This window comes from Triturus cristatus, chromosome 12 (genome assembly GCF_964204655.1).
Source record: "Triturus cristatus chromosome 12, aTriCri1.1, whole genome shotgun sequence".
NCBI lineage: Eukaryota > Metazoa > Chordata > Amphibia > Caudata > Salamandridae > Triturus > Triturus cristatus.
In genome coordinates, this window is record NC_140595.1 from 863,909,756 (window position 1) to 863,937,459 (window position 27,704).

At 45.7% G+C, this 27,704-nt stretch overlaps 1 protein-coding gene across 3 annotated transcripts in view; it reads left to right on the forward strand.

Annotated features, from left to right (window-relative positions):
- The first annotated feature begins 7,138 nt into the window (after nucleotides 1–7,138).
- LOC146783136 (hydroperoxide isomerase ALOXE3-like) overlaps nucleotides 7,139–27,704 on the forward strand; it is a 284,932-nt gene continuing 264,366 nt past the window's right edge. For 2 of the 3 annotated variants that reach the window (XM_085637851.1, XM_085637852.1), the window contains exon 1: nucleotides 7,160–7,339. In XM_085637851.1, coding sequence (XP_085493977.1) covers nucleotides 7,193–7,339 — 147 coding nt within the window. In that variant the 5' untranslated portion in view covers nucleotides 7,160–7,192. Of the gene's footprint in view, nucleotides 7,340–27,704 lie in introns of all 3 variants that reach the window. The other variant, XM_085637853.1, reaches the window with a different exon arrangement.

Consider the following 27,704-nt stretch of genomic DNA (forward strand, 5'->3'; position numbering starts at 1 on the left):
GTGTGTCTTGGAGTGGGATTATCTGGAATGGTATTTTGTGTTGTGGAGTGGTATGTAGTGGAGTTTCCTTATGTGGTGTGCTGTTAAATATTATAGCATCATGTGGAATTTGTGTTGTAGATTGGATGTATGTGGTGTGTTGTGCATTTGTGGTGTTAGTCTGAATTATGTAGTTTGTTGTGAATTATGTGGTGTGGAATGGAAATGTGTAGAATTGAATTGTGTGACGTGGAAGTTGCGGTGTTGAGTGAAATTATGTTGAGTGGTATTATGAGGCATGGTGTGAAGTGTAGCTATGTGGAGTGTTGCTACGTGGCATAGACTGGATTTATGTGGAGTGTATGTATGCAGTATGGAGTAGAGCATAATTATGTGGAGATTAATTATGTGGAGCTGAGTGGTATTATATGGAGTGTTATTATGCTGTGTGATAAATTGTGTGGGGATGAATTGTGGAATTGTGTGACGTGTGGAATTATGTGGCATGTTGTGGTGTATAATTATGCGCAGTGGAATTATGCAACATGTTGCAGAGTTGTATTTTGTGGAGGGTAATTATGTGTTTTAGAGTTGAGTGTAAATATGTTGTGTGGAGTGTAATTATGTGGTTGGGAGTGGTATTACGTTGTGTGGAATGTGATTCTGTGATGTGGAATTATGTGGTATGGAGTGAAGTGGAAATATGTGTATTTTTTGGATTGTAATTATGTGGTATGGAATGTTGTAGGGTTAAATTATTTATAGTTGAATTGTGCAGTGTGGATTTATAAGCAGGGGCGTAACACAGGCCCCAGGGGCGTAACACAGGCCCCCACAGCTCCCGTGTTGCCGGGGGGCCCCAGTGCTCCAGAGGCCCCCTCAGCGGTGCCAGCAAGCACCACAAATCCGTGACTGTCTGGGATAGGTAATTAATTAATTAATATAGGTAGGTTATGTAACTTACGCTTGCTCTAGACTTTTCTTTATAAATTAAATGGTAACATTTAAAAAATGGTAATGGTGCACACTGCGCAGCGTGCAGATGTCTTCGTCGCCGCGTCTGCGCGGTCTTACTCTTCACCCTTAGGGTGGGGCTGGTCACCAATTGTCATGCACATTGCTGACTGGTGAAGCGAGGAGGCATCCCAGAGGCCAGAGTGGAGACAATTGAGATGTAACGTGCGGCGGCGACTACCTGCCATAATTTAATTATTTCTCTGGATAGCCTTGTTTGCCCAGTCTTCTGCGGCTCGCGCAGGTGAGTCTGTCTGTTCGTCCAGGCTATGCCACCCCCCCCGCAGACAAGTGCACCCCACCCAAAATTAATTGCGACAACCACTTGTGTGCGTAAGGTCTCTAGTTTAGTGTGAAGGCATTTAGTAAAAGAAAGGCGCCTTTGGTACATGAAGGTTGTTTGGAAAATATGGGGGGGGTTATGTTACACATTAAAGATTAAAAGTGCGTGTCATCAGTTTCACCTGCGATTTATATTGATTTGCGGATTTTACAGAAAACACAAAAATCGTCATTGAAGTTTGTGGGTGCAAGAAAATATACCCTTCACCTATGAATTTACACCTTAGTCTGTCACTTTGGGAGAAGTTTCCCGTTTTCGCCCGACTTTGTCAAGGCAAAGTGATACCCACTTCCCCCCAAAACTGACCCGATTTCTTGTCGCTGATATCTAGTTGTCAAGTGATGTCGGTTCTGATGGGGCAGGTCCAGCTGAACTGGACATCAGGGTGTGAGTGGGGCAGAGAGGGGGAGGATTGGGGCTGTGGTGGCAGTGGTGCTACTTAAATTGCAGCTTGCAGATAAAATGGTTTCTAGCTGAAACAGTTAAAAGTTACTAAAATACAGCAACATGCATTGCTGCACAGTCGAATGCCCTTCGCTAAAATTGACAGGCCATCTTTCAGTTACTCTTTGTTGTTTGGTTGTTAGACTGAGGTGAAACATTTGCCAGAACAGTCTTAAAAGGTGCAAAAATTACAAAAAATTAAGTATAAGTATCACAAAATTTGCGGCATTAGACCGCATAATTTGCCTTTTCCTGCTGCATAATTGAGTACCTGCAGCATAATTCTCATGGCACTGCATACCATGTACTTCCCCTCTGTTTACTGCTGTCGCAAACAGCCACCAATCCTACCCCATTGATATGAAAGGAAAAAAATAACATTTACAGCCTTTCTATGTTACGAAGCATGTTCTACCAGAGGTTGCACGTGACTTTCGTGGAAACAGGCACCAGTGTGTGTAACTCTCTTCTCTTTCTGAACTTTTTTTTTAACACCAGCACAACCTACCTCACTTGCGACCTTTGAACTGTGGTGCGCTCCATGCACTTTCCCGCCCTGAAGCCGTCGTAATCCACTCAGTAGCAGTAAAAGGATCAATGTTTCTGGTCCATAAATGGCTCCAAATCCCTGACTCTGTGTGTGTGACAAGATCACCCAGCATCCTGCCCCAAACACCTGCCAGCCCAACAGACCTCTCCAGGCAGAGAAACCTGCCAGCCCCACAGACCTCTCCGGCCACAGAAACCTGCCAGCCCCACAGACCTCTCCGGGCACAGAAACCTGCCAGCCCCACAGACCTCTCCGGGCACAGAAACCTGCCAGACTCACAGACCTCCCCAAGCAGAGCAACCAGCCAGCCCCACAGACTTCCCCAGGCACAGAGACCTACCAGTCCCACAGACCTCTCCGGGCACAGAAACCTGCCAGCCCCACTGACCTCTCCAGGCACAGATTCTGTCATCCCCACAGACCACTCCAGGCAGAGAAACCTGCCAGCCCCACAGACCTCCCCAAACACAGAAACCTGCCAGCTTCACAGACCTCCCCAAGCACAGAAACCTGCCATTCCCACAGAACTCAAGCAGAGAAACATGCCAGTCCCACAGACCCCCCAGGCAGAGAATCCTGCCAGTCCCACATACCTCTGCAGGCATAGAATTCTGCCAGACCCACAAACCTCCCCGGGCAGAGAAACCTGCCAGCCCCACTGACCTCTCCAGGCGCAGAATCTGCCATCCCCACAGACCACTCCAGGCAGAGAATCCTGCCAGCACCACAGACCTCCCCGGAGACAGAATCCAGCCAGTACCACAGACCTCCCCGGGCACAGACACCTGCCAGCCCCAGAGACCTCCCCGAGCACAGAAACCTGACAGTCCCACAGACCTCCACAGGCACAGAATCTGCCATCTCCACAGACCACTCCAGGCAGAGAAACCTGCCAGCCCCACAGACCTCCCCAAGCACAGAATCTTGCCAGCCCCACAGACCTCCCCAGGCAGAGAAACCTGCCAGTCCCGCAGACCTCCACAGGCAGAGAAACCTGCCAGCCACACAGACCTCCCCAGGCACAGAATCCTGCCAGTCCCACAGACCTCCCTAAGCACAGAAACCTGCCAGTTCCATTGACCTCCCCGGGCACAGAAACCTGCCAGCCCCACAGACCTCCCTGGGCACAGAAACCTGCCAAGCCCACAGACCTCCCCAAGCACAGAAACCTGCCAGTCCCACAGACCTCCCCAGGCAGAGAATCCTGCCAGCCCCACAGACCTCCCCAGGCAGAGAAACCTGCTAGACCCACAGACCTCCCCAGGCAGAGAAACCTGCCAGTCCCACAGACCTCTCCGAGCACAGAAACCTGCCAGTCCCACAGACCTCTCTGGGCACAGATACCTGCCAGTCCCACAAACCTCCCCGGGCACAGAAACATGCCAGTCTCACAGACCTCTCTGGGCGCAGAAACCTGCCAGTCCCAAAGACCTCCCCAGGCAGAGAAACCTGGCAGTCCCCACAGACCTCCCCGGGCACAGAAACCAGTCAGTCCCACTGACCTCCCCAAGCACAGAATCCTGCCAGTCCCACTGACCTCTCCAGGCAGAGAAACCTGTTAGCCCCACAGACTTCCCAGGGCACAGAAACCTGCCAGTCCCACTGACCTCCCCAGGCACAGAAACCTGTTAGCCCCACAGACCTCCCAGGGCACAGAAACCTGCCAGTCCCACAGACCTCCCCGGGCACAGAAACCTACCAGCCCCACAGACCACACCAAGCAGAAAAAACTGCCTGCTATGCCAGTCTCACAGACCTCTCTGGGCACAGCAACCTGCCAGTCCCAAAGACCTCCCCAGGCAGAGAAACCTGGCAGTTCCCACAGACCTCCCCGGGCACAGAAACCAGCCAGTCCCACTGACCTCCCCAAGCACAGAATCCTGCCAGTCCCACTGACCTCTCCAGGCAGAGAAACCTGTTAGCCCCACAGACTTCCCAGGGCACAGAAACCTGTCAGTCCTACTGACCTCCACAGGCACAGAAACCTGTTAGCCCCACAGACCTCCCAGGGCACAGAAACCTGCCAGTCCCACAGACCTCCCCGGGCACAGAAACCTACCAGCCCTACAGACCACACCAAGCAGAAAAACCTGCCAGCCCCACAGACATCCCAAGCACAGACACCTGCCAGTCCCACAGACCTCCACAGGCACAGAATCTGCCAGCCTCACAGACCTCCCCCAGCACAGAAACCTGGCAGTCCCACAGACCTCCACAGGCACAGAATCTGACAGCCCCACAGACCTCACCAAGCATAGAACCCTGCCAGCCCCACAGACCTCCCCAGGCACAGAAACCTGCAGCCCCACAGACCTCACCTAGCACATAAACCTGCCAGCCCCACAGACCTCTCCAGGCAGAGAAACCTGCCAGCCCCACAGACCTCCCCAAGCACAGAATCCTGCCAGCCCCACAGACCTCCCCAGGAAGAAAAACCTGCCAGTCCCACAGACCTCCCCAAGCAGAGAAACCTGCCAGTGCCATAGACCTCCCCAGGCAAAAAAAACAGCCAGTCCCACAGACCTTCCCAGGCACAGAAACCTGTTATCCCCACAGACCTCCCAGGGTACAGAAACCTGCCAGTCCCACAGACCTCCCCGGGCACAGAAACTTGCCAGCCCCAGACAAATCCCCGAGCACAGAAACCTGCCAGTCCCACAGACCTCCACAGGCACAGAATCTGCCATCTCCACAGACCACTCCAGGCAGAGAAACCTGCCAGCCCCACAGACCTCCCCAAGCACAGAATCTTGCCAGCCCCACAGACCTCCCCAGGCAGAGACACCTGCCAGTCCCACAGACCTCCACAGGCAGAGAAACCTGCCAGCCACACAGACCTCCCCAGGCACAGAATCCTGCCAGTCCCACAGACCTCCCCAAGCACAGAAACCTGCCAGTCCCACAGACCTCCCCAGGCAGAGAAACCTGCCAGTCCCACAGACCTCTCCGGGCACAGAAACCTGCCAGTCCCACAGACCTCTCTGGGCACAGATACCTGCCAGTCCCACAAACCTCCCCGGGCACAGAAACATGCCAGTCTCACAGATCTCTCTGGGCACAGAAACCTGCCAGTCCCAAAGACGTCCCCACAGACCTCCCCGGGCACAGAAACCTGCTAGTCCCACAGACCTCCCTGCCGGGGCAGATGAGAAAGTTTTTCTATTTTTGGGCTGTGGCCAAAATAGAATAATCTTACTATGGGCTAATTATTGTTGCTATGTCAGTGCAAAATGAATTTGTTCTGTTTTTTACCTGGTGTTAAAGTGGATGTCTTATCGCCCGAAGTTGTAGGTCTGTTGTTTTTCTAATGAGATAGGTCCATAACTGAAATAAGAGGCATGTCTGGCATCTTCACAGTGGCGTAAAATAAGCCCCCGCAGCCCCCTCATTGCAGGGTGGGCCCTCAAGCTCCAGGGGACCTCCTCTGCAAAAGTGGTGGGTGGTGGCCCGGGGAGGGGGCCCCCTCCTTGTACTTTGCAGGGGGGCCCCCTCAACTTTCGTTACGCCACTGGCCTAGGGAATCTTGGGAACATGTGGTAGACACAAATGTATCGGAGGAACAATGGGTGAAATGCCTAGTGATGGTCAAAGGAGTTTCCAGGAATGCCAGACTGTGGCATGTTCAGTTTAGCTACCTCCACCACACCTTTATAACCCCCATGGAATTAACTGCATGACGCCAGGATGGAAACAGGGGGGCAGATTTACAAGCCCCTTGCGCCACTTTTGCGTCACTTTTAACGTGGCGCAAGGGGCTTGTAAATCTGCCCCAGGGTGTCCTTGATGTAGCGAAGCTGCGGCTGATTCCCTGCGCACAGTGTGGCGCTGCACAGTGGTGGGATTCTGGGCCGCAGTCCTGCAATATATAACAGACTTCATGGGGTGGCTGATACCTAGACATGCCTCACTGTGCCTGTTGAGGTTAAAGGCCTGATAGGGAAAAGCACAAACATGTCTGGATTTATTGATCTGGCATTGGTGCTTGCCAAACGGCTCATGGCAATGTCGTGGAAGGCGGCCAAGCTGAGATCGATGTGATGTCTGGTCCTTGTGGTAAGGGGGGCAGAGGCGAGGGCTATGCTGAGCGGGGCACCTACCAGGAAAAGCTGGAAACTGCATCGGACACACACTCTCTGGTAATGGCCGATCAGACGTGGAAATGAGCAGGACAGGACGGTGGGTCCCCAGGTGGGGTCCTTAGCACGAGGGAGGATGGCACTATGCAGTAGCCCATGCCATAATAGTTTCCATGCTTAAGTGTCACTGGTCTTCTCACAAACTCAATTACTCCAGTGGTTATTATGCAGACATACATAATGCAAGCTCAGCTATTGTTATTTATATATTTACGCTGTAGATTTCAGCTGGGACCGGATCGACCCGGAATTGCAGGCACTTGTCGCCGCGTGATCCGACTGCAGTGTTTCTTGATGTTATTCAATGACGAGATATGAAAAAAAAGTCAATTAAAAAAAAAAAACATTCGCTTTAATAAATATCTTTCTATGCAGTGTTATATTTTGTATGTACTAAGAGTATACAATTCCATGTGTTTTAGAAAAATACTTTTTTGAATTTTGAAAAGTTTGTCATGTTTTCACGTTTGTTGCAAGATTTACAAGCAAAACTTTTTACGGCTCAGCAGCCCCTGCGTCGGGCTCTTAGAGCCACACCCGACCTTTCCCTCGGCTCTGCCTGTTAATTTCTTGCTGCGCCCACATCTACGTGTGAGAAAACTTTATTCTGCCTCCTGGGGAGGGTAGGGGCCGGGTGTTTATAAAGACGACCGCGCAGCTGCTTTCTTTACAAAGGCAAGGAATTCACCCCGAGTCACCCAGGACCGCAGAGCTGCTCTCGAGGACATGGCTGACTACAAAATACAAGTGGTGACAGGCACGGCCCTCTATGCCCGGACCCTGGACTCCATCTCTATCACCCTGGTGGGGTCCCAGGGCCAAGGTGAAAAGCGCCTTCTCGATCACTTTGGCCATGATTTCCTTCCAGGAGCTGTAAGTAGACCGACTGGGTGGTGCGCGTGTGTACGGTGTATAATTTATACAATATCATTTATTTTTGTAATCCTCATTAATTAGGGGGATTAATGTGCTTCTTCGAAGCGCTAGGAACTGAAGCTGGAAATGGAAAGCGGACTCGCTGCAGTTTTTCATAAATGTGAGGGTCTTTTTGATAGTGAACCTGTCAATCACACAACGGGGTATATTTACAAGCCCATTTCGCCACCGCAACGTCACTTGACGTTGTGGTGGTGATAGGGGCTTCACCCCATTTACAAGGCGGTGTTAAGCGTTAACGTGGCTTAACGCTGCCTTGTAAATAAGGCTCCCTTTCACACTATACTTAGCATGAAGGGGGAGGGCAATGGGTGTCGGGTGGGAGTTTCCCCGCAATAGCCATTGATTTTGACGCTGCCCCCTATTTACAAGGGTGGCGTAAATAGGAGGCAGCGCCAAAATTAAGACTAGGGAAAATCTAGTCTTAAACAGGCAAAATGAGTAGAAATGCTCTCTTTCTCCTCGTTTTTGCTGTTTCTCTGTGTGCTGAGTTGTGCAGCACACATATAAACAACAAAACACCACTGATTGCTTATGTGCAGGAAGGGACATCTTCCGCACATAAACAATAAAAAAATGACGTTTTGCAACTTCTATGTGTGCTGCATTAAGCAGCACACATAAAAGTTACAAAACGTCATTGAAAGAGTGTTTATGTGCAGGGAGGGACACCTTCCTGCACATAAAGAATCTTCCTTTCAACTCAGACACCCTTGCACCTGCGTTGGTGCTAGGCTGCTAAATTTAGCGCCAACACATGGGGAAACTCAGGGCTGCATTATATTGTTGTAAATATGGTGCATCCTTGCTTTTCTGAAGGGGTGGAGTGCGGCATTAAGCACATATGCCCTGAAGTGCCTGCTGTTAGGTGATAAACTCAGTGTCATCCTAAGGGTACTTAGGGCCTTGAGCAAGAAAATCTCTGGGGCACAATGTTCAGAACAGATTTAAACTTATTACTCCATTTCAGCATGTTCATATCTTATTGTGGGGTAAATTGGAGAGTTGAGGAAGAGCGAGCAGGACAGCGGACGGAATGTAGAGGGGGGCACATGTTAGTGAGATGAGGTTGTGAGAGACAGGTAGGAAAGAGGTGCATTAAGACAAGTGAGGTAAACACAAAGAAATAGAGGTAGGTACATGGAGATGTAGAGAGAGTCAAAGGATGCTGAGGTAAAATATGTTAAGAGACCCGACACAGATAACTGAGGCAAGACAAGTGTGGTTGAAGTGAGAGGTGCAGTCTGTGGGGTTGGGGGGTAGCTAAAGAGGTGAGAAAAGTGTGGATTTAGTGACTGTAGAGAGTGATGAGCTACAACAAAGATTTTGGGGGTGGCAGGGTGCAAACAGGTCAACCAATTGAGGTCGGGCTTACACTCCAATCAATGGAGCTTTTGCATCAGCCCCTATCACACCCGGTATTAGACTTAGGGCCTGATTAGGATCTTGGCGGACAGTGCTACTGCTTTACAAATGTATCGGACATCCCGTCCGCGGTATTACAATATCATTATATCCAATGGAACTTGTAATTCTGCGGTCGGGATATTTGTCAAGTTTATGTTAGAGTATCCCCTCTGCCAAGATCGTAATCAGGCCCTTATTCTGTGTCAAACTAAGCCTGGATCTGTCAAAAGCAGCATAAGGTTCACAAGCATTGTGCTGCCAAAGAATAACGATGCAGGACACAGTCGTGCCTGAGCAAGGGGAGTGCTGGTGTCCTTTCTCGATGGAGATACCATCCAGGAGAAAAATGCACACGGAAGCGTGGAAGCATTATCTTCATCGTTCTTACAATGCACCCTGAGAAACTGATCATCGAGGTGTTTGCTTTAGGCGCCAGAAGCATATCTCTAGTTAGGCATAAATTCTATGTTCAAACTTCATATACCTGGGATATACCCCAGTGTGCCCATATGCTATGTGACAGACAGGCTATTTCTGGTGAAATCTGTCAGAAAAAGATTACACTTCAGTCCAACAGGGACTACATCACCCACAATACACTTTATTCATCAAAACCTGGGATCAGGAAGTGTACAGGTTTTGGAAGGCAAAGTTATTGGTCCTTGATCAAACCTGCTGATAGAAAGTATCATTATTATGTTTAGTTTCTGTTTAAATAGTGCCTGATATGAATGGGTTTAAAGCATTAAGCAAAAACAAAAGAACATTTCTGTGGTTATGCTTCTCGACGGTTAAGAAAGTGCTTTGCAGCTCATCATACAACACAATATCACTGCCTCTCTACTGCATTCTGATGGAATCTAGCATCCTTTATCTTTTGAAGTTAATGTAGTGAAGCACCCCTGCTATGTATTATTAAAAGTGTTTCTCTGATAACTGATCCTTTCGTCCCTCTTGATCTGTCCTCCGCTACTTTAAGTAGCCCACCCTGGCTAGTAGGTACTAGTGGAGTGCAAACTCTGCACCAGTAGTTACCAGAACCATGCAGTAATAGCCGACCAGTACCATGCAATTATTAGTTAATCCCCACTGAATGGGCCCCAGGGGACGAGGTGGTAAGCTGCATGGTATTCCCTTTTCCGTGGGGTTTAGCATAAGAATTTACCACCCTCTCTGAGCAGTTGGTAAACGTGTACAAGGTACACTAGTAAAAGTGGGGCTAAGAAGGGCAAAGGTAGGAGAGGAAGCTGAGGTTCACACAGGGGTTATTATGGAATGGATCCAGGCTAAAATGTAGGCCCTTCACACATTCATTTTACCTGCTCTATTTTTCAGCCAGTAAAATTTTGGGGCATATTATCAAGAAACAGCGTTACCATTATCGCTGCTCTGGTGTGAACATGTGCTTCTATGGGAATTCTCTGCGGCATCTTATCAAGCCCATTATCGCCGCTTTGGCGGCAGTTTTTCTGCCGCTAAAGCAGCGATAATGTTAACGCCGTGCTTGATAATATGCCCCTGAATTTGTTGTTCCCAACACCGAGAAAATTTGCATGTAGGCACACAGAACTTCTTAATATTTGGAACCGAATTCCACTCCGCATATTTCCCAACTGTGGCCCATCTCTTTTATGTGCACCTTACAAGTGAGATGAAAAGGCAAGTAGAGCACAACACCGTAAGGCACTAGACGTAATGAAAAAACCCAAAGTTGCCTTTCTCGGTGACCTCAGTGTGCAAGTTCTAATGGAATCCATGTTCCCAATCTTTTACACTTGGCATAAATTTAGTTAAAAACAAAAAAACGATTCTAAAATGGATAATGCTGGCCTTCACCTGCCTCTGTCTGAAAAGCATAGGAGGGCAATATGCCTTCTTACCAGGGTTCCTGCTACTTGAAAGAACTGTAAATGTGGGCAACTGGTTAATCAGGAAAAACTGTATCAGAACCAGTATATGGCTGTAATGGACGGTTATGGCTGACGAGACCTGGCTGTGAGTACCTTAATGCTGAATAACACACATATATGTAACAATATCTGGTGTTCATTGCAAAATATTGAGTGTTACAACACACCGAAAAAGAAAATGTATGAACTTTCAATTTCACCTCTAGGACTTAAGCCCTGATGAAGCTTGTGATGTAAGAGTGAAACGCGTTGGCTGCTTTGCTGTGTTTTATGCCATTCATCAGAACAATAAAGAGTAAATCTAAAGATTTCGGGATTTCCTGTGTTTTTGTTCTGAAGAGCCTTTCATTCTTTGTTGCCTCTTCATATTGTAATCCTTTAGAAATGTGGGATTGGGACAGCGAATCCAGGGAGATGGGCAACATATCAATGTGACATTAGGAGAACTAATTGGTAGCTGCAGTGAAACACCTTAGGCTGTCCATTACTAATAAGAATAATCAATGTAGTCATTTGAGGTTTCCTGGTGCCAAAGAGTGATTTTATTTCAGAGGTAATGTAACTGTGTTATCAGCTGGATATTCTGGAGTGCGTCCTTCTAATGAAAACATAAATATAAAGGTCTACATTAGGTACAGTGTGATTGCATGTTACTAAAAATGAAAATTTAAAAAAAAGCTTTTTTATCTTAAACACTGAGGGCCTCACTTACAAGACAATGACGCAGCATGGTGGCGCCAGCAATTTTGCGGCGCCAAGCTTCGTCATTGTCTAAGTACCGGAATGCGCTGTATTTACAAGAATACGGCGCATTCCTGATCTCACCCCTGCAGCGGCGCACAAATAGTAGCCGTGTGCCAACGCAGACACCCTTGCACCAAGGTGCTAGGGTGCCTGCATTGCAGAGAGGATTGTTTTTGTGCAGGAAGGGACACCTTCCTGCATGACAACAATCATTAATGTTGTTTTGTTCCTTCTATGTGTGCTGCAGAATGTAGAACATATAGACACAGCAAAAAGTGAGGAGAAATACAAGTATTTCTCCTGGTTGCACCACCCTTACACCTCCTCTAGGGAGCCATATATTTTTTTTGCTGCCTCTGATTTACGATTACTTGTAAATCTGGAGCAGTTCAAAAAGCCATGGGTGTTACTAAGAATGCTCCCAGCAACACCCATTGCACACCCCTTTAATGCAGAAAACTGCATCAAAGGGGAGATGTTTATAAGGATGCATTAAGCCACGCAAAGTAGCTTAGCACTGCCTTGTAAATATGGAACAGGACACAGCACCACAGTCATATTTAGAGCTTGGTGCACAGGGTACTTTGCCACAATTGTGACAGATGTCCTGTCCGTCAAATTACAGGTGCATTATAGTGATATGGCAGATGGGATATCAGTCATGTTTTGACAGGATGTATGTCGTTACAACGCACACTTTTACAACGCATGCACTTACAACGCATTTTTTACAACGCACAATCCATTACAACGCATGACATTACAACGCAGGACACTACAACGCATTTTTAAAAACTACCTTTACAACGCATTTCCATTACAACGCATACTACCTTTACAACGCATACCATTACAACGCATAATATTAAATTGCATTTAAGGTAAGTATTAGATAGTGTAGGGGTAAAAATTACTATTCTAACTCCAGGGGGTGCAACAGTAGGGTAAGTGTTGGATAGTATAGGGTTAAAAATTACTATTCTAACTCCAGGGGGTGCAACAGTAGGGTAAATGTTGGATAGTATAGGGGTAAAAATTACTATTCTAACTCCAGGGGGTGCAACAGTAGGGAAAGTGTTGGATAGTATAGGGGTAAAAATTACTATTCTAACTCCAGGGGGTGCAACAGTAGGGTAAGTGTTGGATAGTATAGGGGTAAAAATTACTATTCTAACTCCAGGGGGTGCAACAGTAGGGTAAGTGTTGGATAGTATAGGGGTAAAAATTACTATTCTAACTCCAGGGGGTGCAACAGTAGGGTAAATGTTGGATAGTATAGGGGTAAAAATTACTATTCTAACTCCAGGGGGTGCAACAGTAGGGTAAGTGTTGGATAGTATAGGGGTAAAAATTACTATTCTAACTCCAGGGGGTGCAACAGTAGGGTAAGTGTTGGATAGTATAGGGGTAAAAATTACTATTCTAACTCCAGGGGGTGCAACAGTAGGGTAAGTGTTGGATAGTATAGGGGTAAAAATTACTATTCTAACTCCAGGGGGTGCAACAGTAGGGTAAGTGTTGGATAGTATAGGGGTAAAAATTACTATATTATGCGTTGTAATGTATGCGTTGTAATGGTAGTATGCGTTGTAATGGAATGCGTTGTAAAGGTAGTTTTTAAAAATGCGTTGTAGTGTCATGCGTTGTGATGTCATGCGTTGTAATGGATTGTGCGTTGTAAAAAATGCGTTGTAAGTGTAGTGCGTTGTAAAAGTTGCGTTGTAAAGGTTGTTCCCCGTTTTGACAGGGTATCCCATCCACTAAAGTCTAAATAATGGCCCTTAATCTCTGCAAATTTTGCTGCAGCCTATTTTTTACTGTGTACTAAAATTTTAAAACAATGCCTTGCATATTCAGTGCTTTCAGTCACAGGATGGGAACTCATACACGTCACTGTTCTCGAGTATACCAACCAGGATTTCGTTCTGTGGATATCTGGTTACACATACAAATATCTGCAGTCATCACATTAACCAACTGAACTTTCATAATATAAAAGAATACATTTCCCACCAGTTACTTTAACTTGCAATTATTTTTCATTTATGGTGTGTGCATTATATCTTATATGCATTTACCTGAAGGTGTAAGACCATTACCGTAGTTGCAAAATGTTCTTTTTAGACATGTCCCTGGCCATGTCTAAAAACTTCATCACCTTCACCCTCTAGCACTCAGGATAGCAGCTCCTATTCGAATTTGTTATGCACTTCAACCTCTGGATGAGCTGCTGAAATACTTTGTAAGAGGCTGTCATTGAGGTCCCATCTGAAGCACAGCCTAGCACATCCCTCAAGAACTGTGTCCTGAAAATTGCAGCAGCCCAGCTGGAGAGGCTCTGTGGCATAACGCAAAATGACCGGCTGCCCCCTGCAGAATATGAAGAGTGGCATCAGAGTCTCCCATGTATCACAGATGGTCATTGGCCTTGGGTAGAATGCAGTCCTCCTGATGTCTGGGGACCCCTCTGTGTGGCATTGGCTGCTGGGGCCTGCTGTATGCCCTTGGGGTGACCCTGAAGCACTTTTAGCTCATTGGACGTTGCGTGCCTGTGTCAGTTTCTATGTTTACTTGCTGTTTTACTAGCTACTGATCACCTTCTCCACTCTCTCTCCTGCCCAAGTTTCTCTTCCTATTACTCATTGTCCCACTTTTACAATTTACACAATTTCTACTGTGAGTTATTCCCGCACTCCTCATTTCTTTCTTTCCGCTCCAGTTTCCTGCTCTCTTCCCTTACATTCTCTTGCTCCCTGCTTACCTTTCTCTTCTCACCACTCGCTGCTCTCCCTGCTTCCTTTTTTCTCCTCTCAAGTTCTTTATGGATGACCTGCTGCTTTCTGTCCTACTGTTCTTGCTTTAGCTTTATCCCATGAACAATCCCTGCTCTCCTTTTTCTCCGTCTCAGTCCTTCTCTTAACTCAGCCTTTTAACTCTCTGCTGACTCTACTTCTCAGACCTTGAACCCTTTCTTTACTTCTCTTTTCATCAGTTGCTAATTTCCACATTTTTGCTTTTTCAAAGTTTCTGCAGTGCTGTTTTATAACATAACATAACGTGTATTTGTAAAGCTCATGTTCACCCATAGGTATCTTGGTGCTGAATAACAGATGTTCATTGTTACCCAACTCAATGGTACTAATTTTATCGACCTCAGATGGATGAAAGGCTGAGTGGACCCGCCGGGATTTGAACCTGTGACCATGAGGTCAAAAACCATTAGTCCACTGAGCCACCAGACCCGGCATTTTTAGGTCTCGCCTGAGCCAGCGCTTTAGCGCTGCTCTCGCAAGAGCTTTTGTAAAAGGGGGATCTGGAAGTGCAAACTAGTGCTTTTCAGGCCTCCAAATACAGTGCATGTGCGCCGGGCACGCGCACCATTTGGCAGCCTGAAAAGCACTGCCTGATCACTTTCGCGGCCGCTTTAATGTCCTCAGTGAGCCACGGCCACTGAGGACATCAAAGCTGCCGCGAAAGTGCTCACCATTTGCCACCCCCTCCCTTATCCCACTTCCTGCTTGTTATCACATCCTTGTTTCACGTGAAAGCATGTTTTAAAGAACACTTTAGGATGCACGGTTTAATGTTGTCTTTTGAGTTACTGCCATCATTTTAGTATTGGACTTGTCCCCTTGTACTCAAGAATATAGAATGGTGATATATTCTTTATTTTTCACAGTCTGAAATGCATTCATTGCATTTTTCCAGTTAGGATAGCCTTTTCTCCATGCATATGATGCCGCAGTTATTCGGCCGTGCCACGTCCGTCATCCCACGGCGTGCAGGTTAGACGCACGTAGTTTAACTAATTAGCCGCGAGCGCTGGGTTTCTCACTTCCCGTCTGACACACGCACATACAGGATTCCGACTATTGCATCGTAGGAACTGATCATACCTCTGCAGTTGGAATAGGAGCCCAATGACGCACTTCAAAATGATGTCAACATTTCTGTGATGAGGTGGTGGTTTTTTCTAGGTATAGCAAAAACAGCAGTGTGGTCAGTCACATGAATTTCACTCGTGGTTTACTGAGAAAACATGTCTTAAGGGTATTTTTATTAATTTACCTAGATACTCGCTGGTGAGATGCCATGGTGATCACAAGTTATTCAATTTGCATGGATAGTATCCCACTTGAAGAACTATTTACATACCGTCTGAAGCCTTTGAGAGAGCCACACCACCACCACGTGGAGTACGTATGGCTTAGGAACACTTTTTTACTTTTACATAATCACTCCACTGCAAACAAGCATTTGGTCTCGCAGTTAAACGTGTATAAGCTATTGGCATTGTAAATGACAATGCCTTTTATTTTTTTTTTTAAAACGAAAACAAAAATAAAAGGCATAGTTATTTGCAATGTCAATAGCTCAAACTCACGTAAATGCGAGACCTATTGCATTGCAAATGCTTGTTATTCTCTTGCTGTTGTTTCTTTACTTCTATTGCCTTTTCTGTATTTCTTTGCGCTGCCTTTTGTTTTCACTGTTCACTTATTTCCTTTACTCTCACTCCGGTTCCCGCCCTCGCTGCTGCTCGCTCCCAGCATCCCGCCCCCACCAAGTGCCATTTTCCTGCCTCCCACCTCCCACCTCCTGCCTTCCAGCTGACCAGCCCTCCCACCTCTGCAACTCTACTTAATGGCGGCCACTGAGGAGCCACACTGGCGGTGCGTCAAAGGCAAGTCCATCTGTGCCCATCTGAGCCTGAACCTCACCAGACCATTTTTCCTATGGCCCCCACTGCTACAATGCCAGCACTCTCAATGCACTCAATATCCGGACCTTCCACCGCCTGCCACCTTGCATCACCAAAGAACCCCCAAGGCCTGTTGACCTGCCACAACTGTGCATTTTCATGCCTCCCCACATCGGGCCCACCGACTGCACGACCCTCAAGAACTAGACCCGAACACCTCAGCTGCATCCTTCTCTGTACCTGCTCATTGAAAACACATGCAGTGGAGATCTGGGTCCTGCTCGACTCCATCTCCATCGACGCTACCTTCTTCATGGAAACCTGCATGAACCCCCCCTCAGCCCCAGACATCTCAAACGCCATCCCGACGGCTACAAAATGATCCACAAGAACAGCATCAACCGGCCAGGAGGAGGCATCGCCATCATACACAAAAACACCCTCCGCTTCACAACAAGCTTCAACAACGACTCACCCAACATGGAACAAACCCACTTCCAGATCCAGACCAACCTGAAAGCTACCCTCTGTGGCACCCTCGTCTACACACCTACCAGACCCACCCCACCTTCAGCGAAGCCATAGTCAACTTCATCGTTCAGCACGCTGTTGCCTGAATGGACTACATCCTCCTCTGTGTTCTCAATTTTCACCTGGACAACCTTGATGACCACAACCTCTCATCCCTACTAGAGAACCTTGTCACCATTGGACTCAAACAACTGGTCACCTCTCCAACCCATTTATCAGGATACACTCTCAATTCCATTTTCTACACAAGCAGCAACATCTCTGTCAGCCACACCTCCGAGTCACACTGGACCATCCACCACTATGTCCACTTCTTCTTCACCAAACACAACCTATGCCACCACGCCCACTGCTATCCTCCCAGAAGCTGGAACAAGGTCAACAAAGACCAGCTCATCACCTCCCTCAGCAAAACCCTATCACTAACATCTACAGGGGCCAAAGTTTCAGCATGCAACCTCCACAGTTGGTTCTCCAACTGCGCCAACACACTGGCTCCCCTCAGGAAACCCTAAGGCAAGCAGTTCTCCAAGAAAACCAGCTGGCACTCTCCTGTCCTTGAAGAGGCCAGGCGCACCTGCAGAAGGCTTGAGAAAAGATGGAGGTGCAGCAACATCACGGTAGACCATGTAGCCTTCAAAACTGCTGTCACTGCACACCACCACCTCATCAGAACAACAAAGAAAGCAACCATAAAGTAACGCATCAATGCCAATCCACACAACAGCAAAGAACTCTTCACCATGGTCAAAGAATTCACCAAACCCAACACTGAGACATCAGACATTTCCCCCTTCAGCTCTGCGACAACCTCGCCACCCTCTTCCACCGCAGGATCAAGGAGATCTACAACAGCTTCGAAACCCAAGACCCACCCACCACAATCTCAATCACCTTAGACTATGGGTCCAGACCCAAGCAGACTCTGCCCAACTGGACCACCCTCACCTCTGACAACACCCTTGGGATCGTGAAGAGCATCCACTCCAGACCCCTCTCGGATCCCTGCACTTGCTACATCTTCAAGAGAGCCGGCACCTCCATCGCACCCGAACACTGCCGCACCATCAACTGCTCCATCGAGACCACAACCTTCCCAGAAGATTGAAAACATGCAGAGATCGACCTCTGCTGAAGAAACACTGCTGACCAGACAGACCTCTAGAATTACAGTGTCATAAGCCACCTACCTGGGTCTCAGATGATTCCAATAGGGCAGCGACGCTAGTTCCTGAATCCTCTCAAGACTTGCCCTCGGTTTACAAGAGGAGGCACTGCTCTGGTGGCAAATCCCTGGGGGAAGGGGATTGGAATGGAGAGAGTGTGTAGAGTCCAAGATGCTGTGGCTCGTCTACTCAAAAGCAACATTGCAGCAGGCATGCACACCAGGCAAGCACACCAGTCTAATGAATTGTAGCAACAGATATGGTACCTATAAACAAACAAATAATATGTCTTTAGTCTATTATTAACTCTATCTCTTAAGGTATCACCTCACAAAAGCTTTTTAAATCTCAACCAACCTTTAGTTTTTTTTTTTTTTTCTCACTTAGAATGTTCAAAACTGTAGGGTGTATGATTTCAGCATCAAACCCACAAGCAAATTTGGGTGGGGTTAGCTTCACCCAAGTCCTCTTTGGCAGAGCCCTGCCAACAGTATGTACAAGTTGAACAAAAACAATGGTTACCTTTGTTTGCAGCATTATGTTGCACACAAACTCAGTGCGTAGTAAAATCAAGTTTGTTAATGCGTCTCTCTTTTTCTTCTTGTTTTTTTTCCATCCAGTTGCAAGACTAATTCAGGGTGTTCTTTGCAGCGAAGTCAAAGCAGGAAACAGGCAAATTGCAGGCGAAGAGGCTTGGAGAAGGGGAGGAATGGGGACGGTCTTTAAATAAGATTGCTTTAGAATGTTCATAAAGGGCACATTCTAATTGTTTGTGCCAAGGAACAGGTGCAGATAATTAACTTGATGAGGCTGGCTTCTGGAAGGTGTTTTAGAATGTTCACAAAGATCATGTGCTAATTGCTTATAGCAAGGAACAGGGGCAGATGATTCATTTGATGATGTTGTCTTCTCGAAGGTGTTTTAGAATGTTCACAAAGGTTGCATTCGAATTGCTTATAGCACGGAACAGGTGCAAGGGTTTAGTTTGATGAGGGCTGACTTCCGAAGGGTCACGTTGAGGTCATCTATGCCAGTTGCTTGATGCTTATTCTGGTAGATTTTCTGTATGTTTCTGTGCAGCTGACACCTGACACCGTTTTTTACTACCAGGACATGTAAAACAAACAAGTACATGTCCTACCTTTTGCATACACTGCACCCGACCCAAGGGGCTACCTGGGGCCTATATTAGAGGTGACATACATGTAATAAATCAGAAGGTTTGGGCCAGGTTGAAATGGCAGTTAAAAATTGCACACACAGACTCTGCAATGGCAGGCCTCAGCCATGTTTAAAGGGCTACTGACTTGGTGGCACGATCAATGTTAGAGGCCCTCTAGTATTCTAAACACGTTTACCCACTACACCATGAATCCTTTTTTTATATTCTTTATCAAAGACCATGTTACTAATCCATGTCTGTTTGGCCAATAGTGGCTTCTTGTTTCTTCATATAGTTCTATGTTCTCTTCCTCACACACCTATATCATTAATCCTTTGTGGGAACCCATGATTTACCACGTTCCATATTGGTAACTGCATGTATATAGACGCAAACAGTCATACATTATATTGATTATGCAACATAAAAAATAACCCTGGGCGTAGGACTATGCTATGCTCGCGTAGTTTGCATAGTTTGCGCAACTACGCGCTACGCAAATTGCACGTAGCACAGTAAAAAATGCGTAGTGTAGCGGGCATTTTTTGCCTGCTCGCAGTCCTCAACGTCAAGTTGGCGACCGTGAGCGAGGAAAATAACATCCCTGGGAGACTTTTGCCTCGTTCGCGATCAGCAACATCAAGTTGCCGATCACAAGCGTGGAAAATAAACCTCTTGGCGAGATTCTCAATGCGGGGAGGTCAGGTTTCTCATTGTGAGTGGTCGCGACTGCTCGAGATGAGAAACTAACAGTCCACGTTGAGAAAATTGCCGCTCAAGTACAAATCTACTCGAGCAGCAGAAAACGACTGCTTGCACTGTGCAAGATGCGGTTTGCAATGATTGCACAGTGCAGACATGCATCCGGCACTGTGCAATCAGTGTGAAGAGCATTTTGCACAGTGCACTACGCAGCTCGCGTAGCTTGCGTAGTGCGTACTGCACTTCGCGTAGCTACACGTAGCACTACTACGCAAACTACGCCCAGGGTTAAAAACTCTTGACTCTTTCCAGGGAATCTTTACTTGAAAACCCACAACATAGAGAATTTTTTTGTTTCAATCGGGAATCGGCGTCGTGTGGGATAGTATGGGACACATTCAAAGCTGCGGTCCGGGGAGAGACCAAGAGTTTTGCGGCTTATCGCTGGAGGGTCATTCAGGATCAGATAAAGGTTCGCTTAGAGCAATTACGGGTTGCAGAGATGGTATTGACACAGAACATCAAGGAAGGTCTTAATAGTGATCAAAGCCAACAGACGGTTGCCAAGGTCAAATCTAAGTTACTGGAATTTTTTGGTAAGGACCTGGCTGCAAAATATACTCAATATCGTGCGACGATGTTTGAATTTGGTGAAAACTGTGGCAGAGTTCTTGCCAAACGGCTCCAGAAGAGAAGTATGTCAAATAGAATTATCAGTGTTCTGGATCAGCAAAGTCAGTTGCAGGCTACTCAGGAGGGAGTTCTAGATGTTTTTTTTAAATTTTATTCTCAGTTATACAAGGAAGAGGAGGCCATGGCTTCTGTCGACTTTATGACTGATGGTTTTTTGCAGGGCATGGATACCTCCAGAATTACAACAGGTCAGAATGAAATCCTCTCAGCCAATTCAGCCTCTTCCCAAACAATAGGAGCTATCAAATCGTTGGCTAATGGGAAGGCCGCTGGACCGGATGCTATTCCGCTAGAATTTTACAGGACCTTTGCTCAAGTAATTCAACAGGACTTATTATCAGTTTTAGGGGAATCCCAGAGGGGCATTATACCTGCATCTAGGAGGCAAACAAACATTGTGCTTTTTAAAAAGAAAGATAAACCTGCCCAGAATCCGTCATCCTATCGCCCTATTTCATTAATTAATACGTACAGTAACATTTATTCAAAGATCATAGCTACTAGGCTCGCTGCGGTAATTACCCCTTTAGTGTCTCTCCGGCAACACGGCTTTATTCCTGGTAGGGATACAGCTGAGCATGTAAGGCGGGTTATCGCCTTGCTAGATTGGGCACAGGCCACGGCTTCTCCCATCGGGGTGATCCTATTCGACGCCGAGAAGGCGTTCGATAGGGTCTCCTGGGGGTTTCTATGGGCAGTGCTCCGTTGGAAGGGTTTCTGCTCCGAATTTATACAGGCAGTGCAAGCACTTTATATTTCTCCGCAGGCATCGATCCGTATTTCTGGGCAGGAAACTAGTTTATTTAATATTGGTAGGGGTACAAGGCAAGGCTGTCCGTGCTAGCCGTTGCTTTTTGCTCTGTACATTGACCCGTATCTCACAAAAATTGAAGAAGATTAAAAAATGTTGCCGGTTACGGTTAATGGTACAGACTATAAGACGCTGGCATATGCTGATGACATTGTCATTTTGACAAGCAATGTCTCCACAGCGTTTACAACTATAATAAATCTGGCACAGCAATTCGGAGCATTGTCAGGATATAAGCTGAACGTCGATAAGACGCAGATTCTTCATTCAGTTTTTATGTGTCCCTCAGATATCCCTATTACTACAGAAGCAACGTATCTGGGGGTTAAAATTTCTGCTCCTGTATCCTGTATCCCAGACATGAATATGCTCCCAGTGGTTAAATCCATTAATACGAAACTTGGAAGATTAGATCATTTACATCTCTCTTTATATGGTCGCTGTAATATTCTTAAAATGTTAGTCTTGCCGAAATTACTATATCTGTTCAGAACTATTCCGTTAGAATTCTCTTTAGCTTCTCTGAGTAGTGCCGAGAAGGCTGGCTCTAGATTTCTCTGGGGCTATTGTCGAGCACGGAGGGCTGCCAAATGGATGTGTCTCCCAAGAGCTCGAGGGGGATGGGCGGTCCCTAATTTGTTAATGTATTACTGGTCAGCTATGCTGCAACATGTTGGAATACTTTTAGTAGGGGATAGGGCAGTTGTCCCTTTAGCAAATAGGCCTACTATCTATGAAATTGGTCTGGGGGATGCTGCTAAAGGTATTCTATTAAAGATACTTGAACCAAGTTATTTTAAAAAGATGAGGTTCAAAGTGATCTATGCGGCGTTCGTGATCTGGTGGAAGATTCGCCGCAGGTGCGCAATCGCAAATATTAACATATATACGCCCTTTTCTGCTGTTGGTACGTTGCCATCAATTTTTCAGGATCAGGTTATTTTAAGATGGCAGTCATGTGGATTGCAGGTTATTGGTGATCTGTGTTCGGGGGGGGGCAAATATCTACTTTTTCTTTTCTTAAGGAGAAGTTTAATTTACATACCCATGATTTTTTTAAATATCTCCAGATTAGAAGCTTTCTCGATAAACCCCGGAACGAGATGACTATTAAATTCGGAAATATAACTATAATTGAAATGGCCCGAAAGAAAGTGAGAATAGGTATGGTCTATCAGTATTTTCTATCCTGTCTACCGGACGATTTGGACTTGCAGGATTTAAAGTGGGAGGAGAAATTTGGTAAGACGGGGGTTGACATCAGGTTTACGGTACAGTTTGCAAGTCAGATCTCAGTTTCAGAAAGCCTACAGACTCAATGTTATATGGCGATGTTCGACCTATATTATACACTTGCTAAGATCGCAAAATGGGGTGGGCAGAAGGGTGACAGATGCGCTAGATGCGGATCTCAAAGTGCGGATGCAGTGCATATGTTTTATGTTTGTCCTAAGCTGGGGGTATTTTTGCATGAAATTTAGCATTTTGTTAATGTGGTGCTAAAGATCCAGGTCAAAATTTCCCCCGAATTTGTGATAATGGGTTGCGATGGCACCGGGTCTACTGGGGGCTCTAGATATACGGCTGCTTTTCTTTTTCTAGCAATGATCCAGTTATGCATTACTTCGCAGTGGGTTAGTCCGGAAGCTCCAACTTTTTTTAATTGGAGAGCCAGGATGTTAGCATTATATAATCTCGAGTCCTCTGTTTTTTTTGTTAAGGAGGAGAAAAAGGCAGGAGGTCGGGGGTAGAATCTGGGCCACCTTCAAGGAGTGGTCTGATGGCTGATGGGTTTGATTGATTTGGTCCAGGCTTCGGCTGCATACCTACTTATTTCTATCATATGTCGTGCCCCTGTCTTTCATATTTGTTCTGTTTATTTTGACCTTCCTTTGTATTCGCCTTAACAGACCTATCTCTGATAGTATTTAGGATTTGTAGCTATCTAGGCAAATAGTGATTTATTTCGGTGAACAACCTTTACAACAAAACTATTACAACGCACTACACTTACAACGACATTTTTACAACGCAACATCCACTACAACGCATTCCATTACATAGCATGACACTACAACGCATGTTTAAAAACTACCTTTACAACGCATTCCATTACATCGCATACTACCTTTACAACGCATACCATTACAACGCAATCCAACACTTACCCTACTGTTGCACCCCCTGGAGTTAGAATAGTAATTTTTACCCCTATACTATGCGTTGTAATGGTATGCGTTGTAAAGGTAGTTTTTAAACGTGCGTTGTAGTGTCATGCTATGTAATGGAATGCATTGTAGTGGATGCATGCTTTGTAAAAAATGCGTTGTAAGTGCATGCGTTGTAAATGTGTGCGTTGTAACGACATACATCCATTTATTTCATATTTCATGTTTTATGCTGGTTGTATATGTAGTTTCTCTTCTTTTTTCTTTTTATAATTATGTTTTGTACAATATGCTTGTCATGTTTTGTATCATTATAAAACTTAAAATCAAAAGAAAAAAAAGAAAAAAAGAAAAACCCACAACATATTCATTATGCAATGTGAGACAAACATACAAAGCACAATAATTACAATTATACATAAACGTCAAATTTAAAATGTGAGACATACATTCAATGCAACATTGCTACATAATATGACAAATGACTTATTTACTCAAATGTACATGTGTCCAACATATATAATTACATATTATAATATTTCTGAAATAGTATCCAACATAACCACTGAAGGATAAATAGTTCAATAAGCTTGGGATATCTTGTTTCACTCAGAAATGTGGTCCTAGAGTACCAAATGGCCCTTTGTAGTTCATTTGTTGGTCTTGAAGGTAACAATGTCCTCCTTAACCTTCCTGTGTCTCTCTTTTCTCCTTTTCTTTGGGAATAACTATATTGTGGACACCTTTTGTATGCTGACACGTTTCAACCTTCTTTTTGGGCCCAGAGTTTTTTTGTGAAGGTTTTCCTTAGGGCTAGGTATGTACATGTACGGGACACATTCATGTGATTCCAGGGAATTCCACAGTTAGTTATTTGGAAGATAAAATACTCTGCATGGAGTAATTGAGATCAGTCACCTTTGAAACGTATAAATGTGCAGGTTCAATTACTGCATTTCTGGATAACCCTTCATGTTACGTGTGGGCAGGTACATTTCTACTACTCTGCGGGTTGTGGACCTCTTATACGGCACCCATATTATGGCCTTCTCAGGCATTCAATATTTCATTTTCCGGTTACCCCCATCCTTTTTTCGGGCTTGGTATTCCTTATGTTGTATCATGGCCGCTTCCTTGCTTGATTCAAATGGAGGTCTGTTGCCGCTGGGAAATGTAGTTTACCAAGCCAGAAAAAAGGATTGAGGCAACTGGAAAATGAAATATTGAATGACTGAAACGTGAATACATGAATAAGCATTCTAGTAATATAGCAGTTCAGCAAGTCGCAACGTTCCTCATCCATGCCACAACAGTCTTTGAGTAGCTCTGTGTCTGATGTCGCTAACCTCTTCATGGTATCGGACTTAGGGATCGATCTACTCATAGTTGCATATTTAGGCATAACAATCACACATTTACATTTTTTTCAGGTAGTTGGTACCCCGGATTGATGGCTTATTTCTTCTTTAGTTATCTGTTCATCCCTCTGTTCACAGTACAGGAGACCTCTGCCCTTCCCGTTAGACGCTTGACCACTGAATCATTAACCAATCATAGTCTTTTTTAAGTTTAAATAAAAGGTATGAGAACTCTTTTGGCAAAATTAAAATCATGTGAGTGGCTCATTCCCTGTAGATGCCAGTCACTTTGATTTCTGGTAAAATCATGGAAGACCTGTGAGGACAACCAAAAACCGAACTCCTATAATAACTGACAGTTTTACTTAGGTTTTCACCACAGTGGATTAAGGTGATCATAGACCACAAAAATATAAAGAGAAAAATACATACTGTCAAAATACCCTACATAAATATCTGCAGACAAAATATCGTCATGTCTAATTATTTTTTAATTCAATCTCATTCATTGCCCAGTTGTAGTAAGTGGAATGAATTTAGTATTTTAACTTGAGCATTCACACAATTTGCGCCAACTTATTGGGAACACATCTGTGGTGACGGAAAAGTCCTTTGTGATAACATATGGACTCCAGTCCTGAGTGCAGAACTGAACTGTAGTCTGGATCCCTAATGCTGATTTTTGGTGACAAAGGCAAACACAGATCACTTGTGTGCACCATGACATAGGCCAGTCTCATGGATTGCAGGCTGGTTAGACCGGGTAGGATTCCAAAAGCATTACCCTCATATTGGTGGAAGGCTACCGCCTTCACCAAGACTTGAGCAGCATGAGAACAGTGGTGGTGGCATACTGTGTAGTGACCAGGTGTCCCAAGTATACCACAGACGATGCCCAATCAGGCACTTAATGGACTTGATAGACAGGCTTGCCTGTTACAGAGCCTGTATCACTTCCTGGAGGTGAACATGGTGGTCCTTCAAGCTGCTACTGAAGACAGATATGTCATCCAGATAGGCAACACAGAAGGCCTCTAATATAGCACAAACCTGGTTCACCAGCAGTTGGAAGATGGCAGGAACATTCTTGAGTACAAAGGGTATCATCCTAAATTGATAGTGTCTCTCTGGAGTGGAAAAGGCTGACCTCTCCTGTGCTCCCTCTGTTAGGACGATCTGCCAGTACCCTGATGTGAGATCAAAGGCACTTAAATACTGGGAAGCCCCTAACCGGTCAGTCTGCTCATCAGCCCGGGAGATTGGCTGAGCATTAGTCTTGCTCACTGAATTGAGCCTCCTATAGTCCACACAGAACCTGAGTTCAGGTGTGGTGCCCGGTGGGGAAGCTTTCGGTACCAGTACCAAAAGACTGGACCAGGGGCTACTAGAGGGTTCCATCATCGCCAACTCCAGCATTTATGAAACCTTTTCCTTAATGGTGGCCCTCACCTTGTCAAACAACCTGTAAGATTTGTTTCAGACAGGAAGGTTGTCTCTTGTGTTGACATCATGGGTATAAAGGTGGGTAGTCCCAGAGATGAGGGAAAACAGAGAGGAGTTCTGGTCTATTTCTTGGTGGCAGTACCTCTGCTGTTCAGGAGTCAGACTGGGGGACAGACGTCTCATCTAACCATACACTGGGAATTACCCCTGGTGTGGCTAACTATATTCAATACCATTGGCTATCTTTAGTCTAAAGATCGACCTCTCATCTAACCATACACTGTGGACTACCCCTGGTGTGGCTAACTGTATTCAGTACTACTGGCTGTCTTTTGTTTTACACCAATATACCGTTCATGTTCACGCATTTGTCACTTTGTTCGGTTCTTCTTTTTTCTCACTTGGGGTCTTATGAGTAACTCTCTCACCACTTACCCAATTGTGTTATTTTCATCTGTTTTGTGCATTTCTTTTGATACTGGCAAATAAAATTAAATTTGGATGAATTGAATTTGATAAATACTGGTTAACTATTAGATTTGTATCTTGAAATAGATTTGCGACTGAATGCTTCCGTCTTGCAAATAATTTTCTAGACCTGATTGATTCAGTACAAGAAGTTCCCATTGCATTATATTGCTCCTTAAATTCGCTTCTTTTATTTATTTTTTTGCCAAGTTTTATATAGCGCAAACTTGGCCCGAATCCAATCAGATATCAGAGTGCTTTACATAGCACCATTTACGTTACAGGAGGACACACATTCATTTTTTTGTTAGGCACGGGGAGATTAAGTGATTTGCCCAGAATCACAGGATGTTTAGCGTCATTACCGAGACTCAAACCCAGTTCCCCAGGTCCGAGGTCGAGCGCCCTAGCCGTTAGGCCAACTCCTCTCCCCCATTGCAGTGTAGCATGTCTGGTCCCCCACCTCCAGTGTTTAAAGTATATCCCTCCCCACTGTGGGCATATGCCTACATAGACTATCTCCCCAGGACTCCTCTTGGAGCTTTTGCACTCTCATTGGCTGCAAACCACTTATCTATGTCATGCCCCACCACATAACTAGGCACCAAGGCTTTGGATATAAGGATCCTTGTCTCACTAGTGGACACTGCAGGTATGCTTCTACCATTACTGCTGGACCCCACATGAAATGCTTTTATGTCCAGCTCTCTGATACTGAGCTGATGGGCTAGTTTCCTCTCCTCAAGAACCAGTCTCTTCTCTGCTAGAGCTTCCTCTTTCTCTAGCTTCAGCCTGGTGAACTCTAGCATGAGTTTTCTTTCCTTTCTCCTGTCCTCCAGCTCCTCTGGGGTCAGGTTCTTTGAAGAGATGCTTCTCCCTGCGCTAGGAAACTCCACTGCTTCCAAAAAGTTGTTGCTCCCCTCCACAGGCATTCCCAGATCCAAAGTAGACCCCAGGATCATCTCCTCATCCTCCTCCTTAATGTTCTGCTCTTCCTCCTCTGGGACCTTAGGCCCTGCATCACAGGCCTCTCCCCA